Here is a 13,036-nt window from a genome sequence, read left to right on the forward strand (position 1 = left end):
TGTACATCGTATGGGGATCCCCTATATACAGGTAATACATTATCCTCTATATACTGTACTACAGGAGATCCCTTATATACAGGTAATACATTATCCTCTATATACTGTACTACAGGAGATCCCTTATATACAGGTAATACATTATCCTCTATATACTGTACATCGTATGGGGATCCCCTATATACAGGTAATACATTATCCTCTATATACTGTACTACAGGAGATCCCTTATATACAGGTAATACATTATATTCCATATATTGTACATCGTATGGTGATCCCCTACTACAGGAGATCCCCCTATATACAGGTAATACATTATCCTCTATATACTGTACATCGTATGGGATCCCCTATATACAGGTAATACATTATCCTCTATATACTGTACTACAGGAGATCCCTTATATACAGATAATACATCATCCTCTATATACTGTACTACAGGAGATCCCTTATATACAGGTAATACATTATCCTCTATATTCTGTACTACAGGAGATCCCTTATATACAGGTAATACATTATCCTCTATATACTGTACATCGTATGAGGATCCCTTATATACAGGTAATACATTATACTGTACTACAGGAGATCCCTTATATACAGGTAATACATTACTCTCTATATTCTGTACTACAGGAGATCCCTTATATACAGGTTATACATTATCCTCTATATACTGTACATCGTATGGGGATCCCTTATATACAGGTAATACATTATCCTCTCTATATTTTACTACAGGAGATCCCTTATATTCAGGTAATACATTATCCTCTATATACTGTACTACAGGAGATCCCTTATATGCAGGTAATACATTATCCTCTATTTACTGTACTACAGGAGATCCCTTATATACAGGTAATACATTATCCTCTATATACTGTACTACAGGAGATCCCTTATATACAGGTAATACATTATCCTCTACATACTGTACATCGTATGGGGATCCCTTATATACAGGTAATACATTATCCTCTATATACTGTACTACAGGAGTTCCCTTATATACAGGTAATACATTATCCTCTATATACTATACTACAGGAGATCCCTTTTATACAGGTAATACATTATCCTCTATATACTATACATCGTATGGGGATCCCTTATATACAGGTAATACATTATTCTCTCTATACTATACTACAGGACATCCCTTATATACAGGTAATACATTATCCTCTATATACTGTACTACAGGAGATCCCTTATATACAGGTTATACATTATCCTCTATATACTGTACTACAGGAGATCCCTTATATACAGGCAATACATTATCTTCTATATACTGTACTACAGGAGATCCCTTCTATACAAGTAATACATTATCCTCTATATACTGTCCTGCAGGAGATCCCTTATATGCAGGTAATACATTATCCTCTATTTACTGTACTGCAGGAGTTCCCTTATGTACAGGTAATACATTATCCTCTATATTCTGTACTACAGGAGATCCCTTATATACAGGTAAAACATTATCCTCTATATACAGTACTACAGTAGAGGTCCCTTTTATACAGGTAATACATTATCCTCTATATATTTTACTATAGGAGATCCCCAATATACAGGTAACATGTTATCCTCTATATACTGTACTACAGGAGATCCCTTATATACAGGTAATATGTTATCCTCTATATACTGTACTACAGGAGTTCCCTTATATACAGGTAATACATTATCCTCTATATACTGTACTATAGTAGATTCCTTCTATATACTGTACTACAGGAGATCCCTTATATATAGGTAATACATTATCCTCTATATACTGTACTACAGGAGATCCCTTATTTACAGTAATACTTTATCCTCTATATACTGTACTACAGGAGATCCCTTATATACAGGTAATACATTATTCTCTATATACTGTACTACAGTAGAGATCCCTTATATACAGGTAATACATTATCCTCTATATGATGTACTACAGGAGATCCTTTATCTACAGGTAATACATTTTTCTGTATATACTGTACTACAGGAGGTCCCCTATACAGAGGTAATGCATTATCCTCTATTTACTGTACTACAGGATATCTCTTATATACAGGTAATACATTATCCTCTATATACTGTACATCGTATGGGGATCCCCTATATACAGGTAATACATTATCCTCTATATACTGTTCTACAGGAGATCCCCTAAATAGAAGTAATACATTATTCTCTATATACTGTACTACAGGAGATCCCTTATATACAGGTAATACATTATTCTCTATATACTGTACTACAGTAGAGATCCCTTATATACAGGTAATACATTATCCTCTATATGATGTACTACAGGAGATCCCTTATATACAGGTAATACATTATCCTCTATATACTGTACATTCTATGGGGATCCTCTATATACATGTAATACATTATCCTCTATATACTGTACTTCAGGAGATCCCCTATATACAGGTAATACATTATCCTCTATATACTGTACTACAGGAGATCCGTTATATACAGGTAATACATTATCCTCTATATACTGTACATTCTATGGGGATCCTCTATATTCATGTAATACATTATCCTCTATATACTGTACTACAGGAGATCCCTATATACAGGTAATACATTATTCTCTATACTGTACTACAGGAGATCCCTTATATACAGGTAATACATTATCCTCTACATACTGTACATTCTATGGGGATCCTCTATATACATGTAATACATTATCCTCTATATACTGTACTACAGGAGATCCCCTATATACAGGTAATACATTATCCTCTATATACTGTACTACAGGAGATCCCCTATATACAGGTAATAAATTCTCTATATACTGCACATTGTATGGGGATCTCCTATGTACAGATAATACATTAGCCTCTATATGCTGTACTTCAGGAGATCCCTTATATACTGGTAATACATTATCCTCTATATACTGACCATCATATGTGTATCCCCTATATACAGATAATAAATTTTTCTCTATATATTGTACTACAGGAGATTCCTTTTATACAGGTAATATATTATCATATTTATACTGTAACACAGGAGATCTCTTTTATGCAGGTAATACATTATCCTCTTTGTATTGTACTACAGATCCCTTATATACAGGTAATACATTATTCTCTCTATACTGTACTACAGGCGATCCCCTATATACAGGTAGTAGATTATCCTCTATATATTGTACTACAGGAGATCCCTTATATACAGGTAATAGATTATCCTCTATATACTGTACTACAGGAGATCCCCTATATGCAGGTAATACATTATCCTCTATATTTACTGTACTACAGGAGATCCCCTATATGCAGGTAATACATTATCCTCTATATACTGTACATCATATTGGGATCCCCTATATACAGGTTATACATTATCCTCTATGTACTGTACTATAGGAGATCCCTTATATACAGGTAATACATTATTCTCTATATACTGTACTACAGGAGATCCCTTATATACAGGTAATAGATTATCCTATATATACTCTACTACAGGAGATCCCTAATATACAGGTAATACATTATACTCTATATACTGTACTTCAGGAGATACCTTATATGCAGGTAATATATTATCCTCTATATACTGAACTACAGGAAATCCCTAATATACAGATAATACGTTATAGTCTATATTACTGTACTACAGGAGATACCTTATATTCAGGTAATATATTATCCTCTATATACTGTACTACAGGAGACCCATTATATACAGGTAATACATTATTCTCTATATACTGTACTACAGGAGATCCCTTCTATACAGGTAATACATTATGCTCTTTGTAATGTACTACAGATCCCTTATATACAGGTAATACATTATTCTCTATATACTGTACTACAGGATATCCCTTATATTCAGGTAATACATTATCCTCTATATACTGTACTACAGGAGATCCCTTATATACAGATAATACATTATCCTCTATATACTGTACTACAGGAGATCCCCTATATACAGGTAATACATTATCCTCTATATACTGTATTACAGGAGATCCCCTATATACAGGTAATACATTCTCCTCTATATACTGTACTTCAGGAGTTCCCCTATATAAAGGTAATACATTATCCTCTATATACTGTACTACAGGAGATCCCCTATATACAGGTAATACATTATCCTCTATATACTGTATTACAGGAGTTCCCCTATATACAGGTAATACATTCTCCTCTATATACTGTACATCGTATGGGGATCCCCTATATACAGGTAATACATTATCCTCTATATACTGTGCTTCAGGAGATCCCTTATATACAGGTAATACATTATCCTCTATATACTGTACGTTGTATGGGTATCCCCTATATACAGGTAATACATTTTTCTCTATATACTGTACTACAGGAGATCCCTTATATACAGGTAATACATTATCCTCTATATACTGTACTACAGGAGATCCCTTATATACAGGTAGTACATTATCCTTTATATACTGTACTACAGGAGATCCCTTGTATACAGGTAATATATTATCCTCTATATACTGTACTACAGGCAATCTCTTTTATACAGGTAATAAGTTATCCTCTTTGTAATGTACTACATATCCCTTATATACAGGTAATCCATTATCCTGTATATACAGTACTACAGGAGATCCCCTTTATACAGGTAATACATTATCCTCTATATACTGTACATCGTATGGGGATCCCCTATATACAGGTAATACATTATCCTCTATATACTGTACTACAGGGAGATCCGCTATATACAGGTAATACAATATCCTCTATATACTGTACATCGTATGGGTGTCCCCTATATACAGATAGTACTTTGTCCTCTATGTACTCTTCTACAGGAGATCCCTTATATACAGGTAATACATTATCCTCTATATACTGTACTACAGGAGATACCTTATATACAGGTCATTCATTATCCTCTATATACTGTACTACAGGATATCCCTTATATACAGGTAGTGCATTGCCCTTTGTTTACTGTCATACATTAAGTCCCTTATATACAGGTAATATATTATCCTCTGTATACTGTAATACAGGAGATCCCTTATATACAGGAAATATATTATCATCTATACTGTACTACAGGAGATCCCTTATATACAGGTAATACATTATCCTCTATATACTGTAATATTGGAGATGCCTTATTTACAGGTAGTGCATTGTCCTGTCTATACTGTAATACAGAAGATGCCTTATATACAGGTAATACATTATCCTCTATATACTGTACTACAGGAGATCCCTTATATACATGTAATACATTATCCTCTATATACTGTACTACAGGAGTTCCCCTATATAGAGGTAATACATTATCCTCTATATACTGTACTACAGGAGATCCCCTATATACAGGTAATACATTCTCCTCTATATACTGTACATCATATGTGGATCCCCTATATACAGGTAATACATCATCCTCTATATATTGTGCTTCAGGAGTTCCCTTATATACAGGTAATACATTATCCTCTATATACTGTACATCGTATGGGTATCCCCTATATGCAGGTAATACATTTTTCTCTATATACTGTACTGCAGGAGATCCCTTATATACATGTAATACATTATACTCTATATACTGTACTACAGGAGATCCCTTATATACAGGTAATACATTATCCTCTATACTGTACTACAGAAGATCCCTTATATACAGGTAATATATTTATATACTGTAATACAGGTGAGGGAGGAGTGAGGAAGCCACCACCAATCTTATACCTAATATACAGGTAATATATTTATATACTGTAATACAGGTGAGGGAGGAGTGAGGAAGCCACCACCAGTGTTATACCTAATATACAGGTGAGGGAGAAATGAGGAAGCCACCACCAGTGTTATACCTTATACACAGGTGAGGGAGGAGTGAGGAAACCACCACCAGTGTTAGACCTAATATACAGGTGAGGGAGGAGTGAGGAAGCCACCACCAGTGAAATACCTAATATACAGGTGAGGGTGGAGTGAGGAAGCCACCACCAGTGTTATACCTAATATACAGGTGAGTGAGGAAACCACCACCAGTGTTATACCTAATATACAGGTGAGTGAGGAAACCACCACCAGTGTTATACCTAATATACAGGTGAGGGAGGAGTGAGGAAGCCACCACCAGTGTTATTCCTAATATACAGGTGAGGGATTAGTGAGGAAGCCACTACCAGTATTATACCTAATATACAGGTGAGGGAGAAATGAGGAAGCCACCACCAGTGTTATAGCTAATATACAGGTGAGGGAGGAGTGAGGAAGCCACCACCAGTTTTATACCTAATATACAGGTGAGGGAGGAGTGAGGAAGCCACCACCAGTGTTATACCTAATATACAGGTGAGGGAGGAGTGAGGAAACCACCACCAGTGTTATACCTAATATACAGGTGAGGGAGGAGTGAGGAAGCCACCACCAGTGTTATACCTAATATACAGGTGAGGGAGGAGCGTGGAAGCCACTACCAGTGTTATATCTAATATACATGTGAGGGAGGAGCGAGGAGGCCACCATCAGTGTTATACCTAATATACAGGTAAGGTAGGAGTGAGGAAGCCACCACCAGTGTTATACCTAATATACAGGTGAGGGAGAAATGAGGAAGCCACCACCAGTGTTATACCTTATATAAAGGTTTGGGAGGAGTGAGGAAGCCACCACCAGTGTTATACCTAATATACAGGTGAGGGAGGATTGAGGAAGCCACCACCAGTGTTATACCTAATATACAGGTGAGGGAGGAGCGAGGAAGCCACCACCAGTGTTATACCTAATATACAGGTGAGGGAGGAGTGAGGAAGTCACCAACAGTGTTATACCTAATATACAGGTGAGGGAGGAGCGAGGAAGCCTCTACCAGTGTTATACCTAATATACAGGTGGGGGAGGAGTGAGGAAGCCACCACCAGTGTTATAGCTAATATACAGGTGAGGGAGGAGTGAGGAAGCCACTACCAGTGTTATACCTAATATACAGGTGAGGGAGGAGCGAGGAAGCCACTACCAGTGTTATACCTAATATACAGGTGAGGGAGGAGCGAGGAAGCCACCACCATATGTTATACCTAATATACAAGTGAGGGAGGAGTGAGGAAGCCACCACCAGTATTATACCTAATATACAGGTGAGGGAGGAGTGAGGAAGCCACCACCATATGCTATACCTAATATACAGGTGAGGGAGGAGCGAGGAAGCCACCACCAGTTTTATACCTAATATACAGGTGAGGGAGGAGTGAGGAAGCCACCACCATATGTTATACCTAATATACAGGTGAGGGAGGAGTGAGGAAGCCACCACCATATGTTATACCTAATATACAAGTGAGGGAGGAGTGAGGAAGCCACCACCAGTATTATACCTAATATACAGGTGAGGGAGGAGTGAGGAACAAACCACCATATGTTATACCTAATATACAGGTGAGGGAGGAGCGAGGAAGCCACCACCAGTGTTATACCTAATATACAGGTGAGGGAGGAGCGAGGAAGCCACCACCAGTGTTATACCTAATATACAAGTGAGGGAGGAATGAGGAAGCCACCACCAGTATTATACCTAATATACAGGTGAGGGAGGAGTGAGGAAGCCACCACCAGTGTTATACCTAATATACAGGTGAGGGAGGAGCGAGGAAGCCACCACCAGTGTTATACCTAATATACAGGTGAGGGAGGAGTGAGGAAGCCACCACCAGTGTTATACCTAATATACAGGTGAGGGAGGATTGAGGAAGCCACCACCATATGTTATACCTAATATACAAGTGAGGGAGGAGTGAGGAAGCCACCACCATATGTTATACCTAATATACAGGTGAGGGAGGAGTGAGGAAGCCACCACCATATGTTATACCTAATATACAGGTGAGGGAGGAGCGAGGAAGCCACCACCAGTGTTATACCTAATATACAGGTGAGGGAGGAGTGAGAAAACCATTTTTCTGACTGATATAACTTGTTCTCTCTCAGGGAGAGATGTGAAATCATTCTTAGCAATGGGATCTCTTCAATCAGATGAGATGACTGGAAGTAAAGGAAAGTACACGTCAGGTAAGTGCTATCTAAGGCTATTCAGATAAAAGTAGGGATTATGAGAAGAGTTGGTGACATGGGAATGTGTGTAATACATGTATGAGGATGCTTCGGATGCCACTTCTGTTGCTCCTATGTGGAGACTCAGGATTACTGAGAGTCCCTTTCCTATCATGTCTCAGCTCCTGCTCAGTGTTTTGTAGACTTTCCGCCAGGAGGGGGCAGCGTCTCATCACATACACATAGAGATGCCATTTGGTGCAGGAGCAGCACCTAGGGTCAGATGATGTCTGGGGGTCTAGGCTCCTCTCACAGATAAGCCATGGTATCCTCTGTCTCAGAGCTGGCAAATTCCCTCTCTCCTAAGAGGAGAACCTTTCTCATGTCAGACAAGTCCTCTTTGGTTGCCTAATACGGGGTCAGGTGCCGATGTTCTAGGTCTGAGTGACGCAGAGACATATTGCAGGGTCTGTGAGTTCCTAGTAACGGGGGTGGCGAAGGTGACGCGGGTGTGACACTGGAAGCAGCTGCGTCCAAATAGGCGCAGCCGCTGACACAGGAGGCCATGCTCTGATGGAGTATCCTACGCCTGCCGCATGGTTAGTGACGCACATTGACGGAAATGCAAAAGACGCTGCAAGTAGGCATCTCAGTTGTGTAAGCTTCGGCCAATCACGCCCTGGGCCTCTGCATACCCGCTTGTCATACAGCCACATGGTCATTATTGCATGTAATACCCAGATACTCACTATAATACATGGTTTTGTGCAGGGTGCCGCGCAGCGTCTCTGGTGACAGACGGGATCCAAGCTTCGCACTGGTCATCTTGTGATATACGTAGCTGAGCGACGTGGCTCCATCTGACAGTCATGACCCACAGAGACCTGGCGCTGTACGGTAAGTATGCCCCTCTGTAATAAATATATATATATACACAATGTGTCCAATGTACCGTGTACAGATCGCCGCAGAAAATGTGCACGTTCTGGCTTTTATTTATATGCCTTTACTACAAGCCCCTTTTTCAGAGAACTTCCCATTGTTGTTAGAGCTATGAAAGTATACGGCTTCCAGATCCAGAACATCCATACGGCTCTCGTAACTGAAGAATAGCCAGTGTAATAACGGGCATGGTATATTATTTACACCAGTGGTTCTCAAACTCGGTCCTCAGGACCCCACACTGGTCACATTTCCCAGGTCACCCAGCAGGTGCACAGGTGTAGACATTACTCACTGACACATTTCCCAGGTCACCCAGCAGGAGCACAGGTGTAATCATTACTCACTGACACATTTCCCAGGTCACCAAGCAGGTGCACAGGTGTATTTATTACTCACTGACACATTTCCCAGGTCACCCAGCAGGTGCACAGGTGTAGTCATTACTCACTGACACATTTCCCAGGTCACCCAGCAGGTGCACAGGTGTATTTATTACTCACTGACACATTTCCCAGGTCACCCAGCAGGTGCACAGGTGTAGTCATTACTCACTGACACATTTCCCAGGTCACCCAGCAGGTGCACAGGTGTATTCATTACTCACTGACACATTTCCCAGGTCACCCAGCAGGAGCACAGGTGTAGTCATTACTCACTGACACATTTCCCAGGTCACCCAGCAGGAGCACAGGTGTAGTCATTACTCACTGACACATTTCCCAGGTCACCCAGCAGGAGCACAGGTGTAATCATTACTCACTGACACATTTCCCAGGTCACCCAGCAGGAGCACAGGTGTAATCATTACTCACTGACACATTTCCCAGGTCACCCAGCAGGTGCACAGGTGTATGAATTACTCACTGACACATTTCCCAGGTCACCCAGCAGGAGCACAGGTGTAGTCATTACTCACTGACACATTTCCCAGGTCACCCAGCAGGTGCACAGGTGTATTCATTACTCACTGACACATTTCCCAGGTCACCCAGCAGGTGCACAGGTGTAGTCATTACTCACTGACACATTTCCCAGGTCACCCAGCAGGTGCACAGGTGTATTCATTACTCACTGACACATTTCCCAGGTCACCCAGCAGGAGCACAGGTGTAATCATTACTCACTGACACGTTTCCCAGGTCACCCAGCAGGAGCACAGGTGTATTCATTACTCACTGACACATTTCCCAGGTCACATAGCAGGTGCACAGGTGTATTCATTACTCACTAACACATTTCCCAGGTCACCCAGCAGGAGCACAGGTGTACGAATTACTCACTGACACATTTCCCAGGTCACCCAGCAGGAGCACAGGTGTATTTATTACTCACTGACACATTTCCCAGGTCACCCAGCAGGAGCACAGGTGTATTCATTACTCACTGACACATTTCCCAGGTCACCCAGCAGGAGCACAGGTGTAATCATTACTCACTGACACATTTCCCAGGTCACCCAGCAGGTGCACAGGTGTACTCATTACTCACTGACACATTTCCCAGGTCACCCAGCAGCTGCACAGGTGTAATCATTACTCACTGACACATTTCCCAGGTCACCCAGCAGGTGCACAGGTGTATTCATTACTCACTGACACATTTCCCAGGTCACCCAGCAGGTGCACAGGTGTATTCATTACTCACTGACACATTTCCCAGGTCACACAGCAGGAGCACAGGTGTAATCATTACTCACTGACACATTTCCCAGGTAACCCAGCAGGTGCACAGGTGTAATCATTACTCACTGACACATTTCCCAGGTCACCAGCAGGTGCACAGGTGTAATCATTACTCACTGACACATTTCCCAGGTAACCCAGCAGGAGCACAGGTGTAATCATTACTCACTGACACATTTCCCAGGTCACCCAGCAGGTGCACAGGTGTATTCATTACTCACTGACACATTTCCCAGGTCACCCAGCAGGTGCACAGGTGTAATCATTACTCACTGACACATTTCCCAGGTCACCCAGCAGGAGCACAGGTGTATTTATTACTCTGACACTTCCCAGGTCACCAGCAGGAGCACAGGTGTATTCATTACTCACTGACACATTTCCCAGGTTACCCAGCAGGTGCACAGGTGTACTCATTACTCACTGACACATTTCCCAGGTCACCCAGCAGGTGCACAGGTGTACGAATTACTCACTGACACATTTCCCAGGTCACCCAGCAGCTGCACAGGTGTAATCATTACTCACTGACACATTTCCCAGGTCATCCAGCAGGTGCACAGGTGTATTTATTACTCTGACACATTTCCCAGGTCACCAGCAGGTGCACAGGTGTATTCATTACTCACTGACAGATTTCCCAGGTTACCCAGCAGGTGCACAGGTGTCCTCATTACTCACTGACACATTTCCCAGGTCACCCAGCAGGTGCACAGGTGTAGTCATTACTCACTGACACATTTCCCAGGTCACCCAGCAGGTGCACAGGTGTAGTCATTACTCACTGACACATTTCCCAGGTCACCCAGCAGGTGCACAGGTGTACTCATTACTCACTGACACATTTCCCAGGTCACCCAGCAGGTGCACAGGTGTAATCATTACTCACTGACACATTTCCCAGGTCACCCAGCAGGTGCACAGGTGTATTCATTACTCACTGACACATTTCCCAGGTCACCCAGCAGCTGCACAGGTGTAATCATTACTCACTGACACATTTCCCAGGTCACCCAGCAGGTGCACAGGTGTATTTATTACTCTGACACATTTCCCAGGTCACCAGCAGGAGCACAGGTGTACTCATTACTCACTGACACATTTCCCAGGTCACCCAGCAGGTGCACAGGTGTACGAATTACTCACTGACACATTTCCCAGGTCACCCAGCAGGAGCACAGGTGTAGTCATTACTCACTGACACATTTCCCAGGTCACCCAGCAGGTGCACAGGTGTAGTCATTACTCACTGACACATTTCCCAGGTCACCCAGCAGGTGCACAGGTGTATTCATTACTCACTGACACATTTCCCAGGTCACCCGGCAGGTGCACAGGTGTAGTCATTACTCACTGACACATTTCCCAGGTCACCCAGCAGGAGCACAGGTGTACGAATTATTCTATTTGCCCAGTGCTGGCACAATACCACAACGGATGCCTGGGTTCGAGAAGTGGTCTCCCAGGGGTACGCCCTGTCTTTTCGGCACAGACCGCCCCACCAGTTTTTCTGCACGAGTCCTTCTGAGGACAAGACCAAGACTTTACAGATTCAGGAAGCTATAGAGTCCTTGCTGAAAGCAGGGGTCATTGTTCCCGTTCCTCCATTACAACGAGGGACGGGGTACTATTCTTCTCTGTTTCTGGTGCAGAAACCCAATGGTTCTCATCGCCCTATCCTCAACTTGAAGTCTCTGAACAAATTCCTCAGGTTTCCCAAGTTCAGGATGGAAACGTTACGTTCCATCATTCTGGCGATGGAACCTGGGGATTACATGGTGTCCCTGGATATCCAGGACGCCTACCTCCATGTTCCGATTGCACCTTCGCACCAGCGGTATCTGAGGTTCGCTATCCTTCAACACCACTATCAGTTCTGGGCGCTACCCTTTGGCCTCTCCACGGCACTGAGGGTATTCACAAAGATTATGGCAGTCATGGCCGCACATCTTCGGAACCAGAATGTACGGCTGCTGCCGTATCTGGACGACCTCCTGTTGCTGGCGAGCTCCCCGGAGGTACTGCTTCAACATCTCCACCTGACGATCGCTTGCCTGCAAGCGCACGGGTAGCTGATAAATTGGAAAAAGTCCTCCCTGATTCCATCTCAGCGGATGGTTCATTTGGGAGCCCTGCTAGATTCTCGTCAGCAAAGAATCTTCCTGACCCCGTAGAAGGTCTCCTCCCTACAGCTGCGGATACACAGTTGCCTGAGCAGTTGCCGCCTGTTGGTCCATTCGGCTATGAGAGTTCTGGGCTCCATGGTGTCGACATTCGACATGGTGGAATTTGCCCAGTTCCATTCCCGGCCCCTGCAGGGGCTGATTCTATCGGAATGGAACGGGTTACCTCACCGGATCC

At 42.3% G+C, this 13,036-nt stretch overlaps 1 protein-coding gene across 5 annotated transcripts in view; it reads left to right on the top strand.

Annotated features, from left to right (window-relative positions):
• The window catches only part of LOC148474351 (uncharacterized), a 109,599-nt gene that overhangs the window by 23,922 nt on the left and 72,641 nt on the right, over positions 1-13,036 (top strand). For 2 of the 5 annotated variants that reach the window (XM_088458761.1, XM_088458757.1), the window contains exons 2-3: positions 7,986-8,066; positions 8,820-8,945. Coding sequence is in view for 3 of the 5 variants with exons in the window: in XM_088458757.1 (XP_088314883.1) it covers positions 8,918-8,945 (28 nt within the window). In the remaining 2 variants the exon portion in view is untranslated. Of the gene's footprint in view, positions 1-953; positions 976-1,102; positions 1,132-7,985; positions 8,067-8,819; positions 8,946-13,036 lie in introns of those variants that run through there. The other 3 variants (XM_088458759.1, XM_088458758.1, XM_088458763.1) reach the window with 3 other exon arrangements.

The sequence above is a fragment of the Taudactylus pleione genome, unplaced genomic scaffold (assembly GCF_031769625.1).
Source record: "Taudactylus pleione unplaced genomic scaffold, aTauple2 ptg000849l, whole genome shotgun sequence".
Classification (NCBI taxonomy): Eukaryota; Metazoa; Chordata; class Amphibia; order Anura; family Myobatrachidae; genus Taudactylus; species Taudactylus pleione.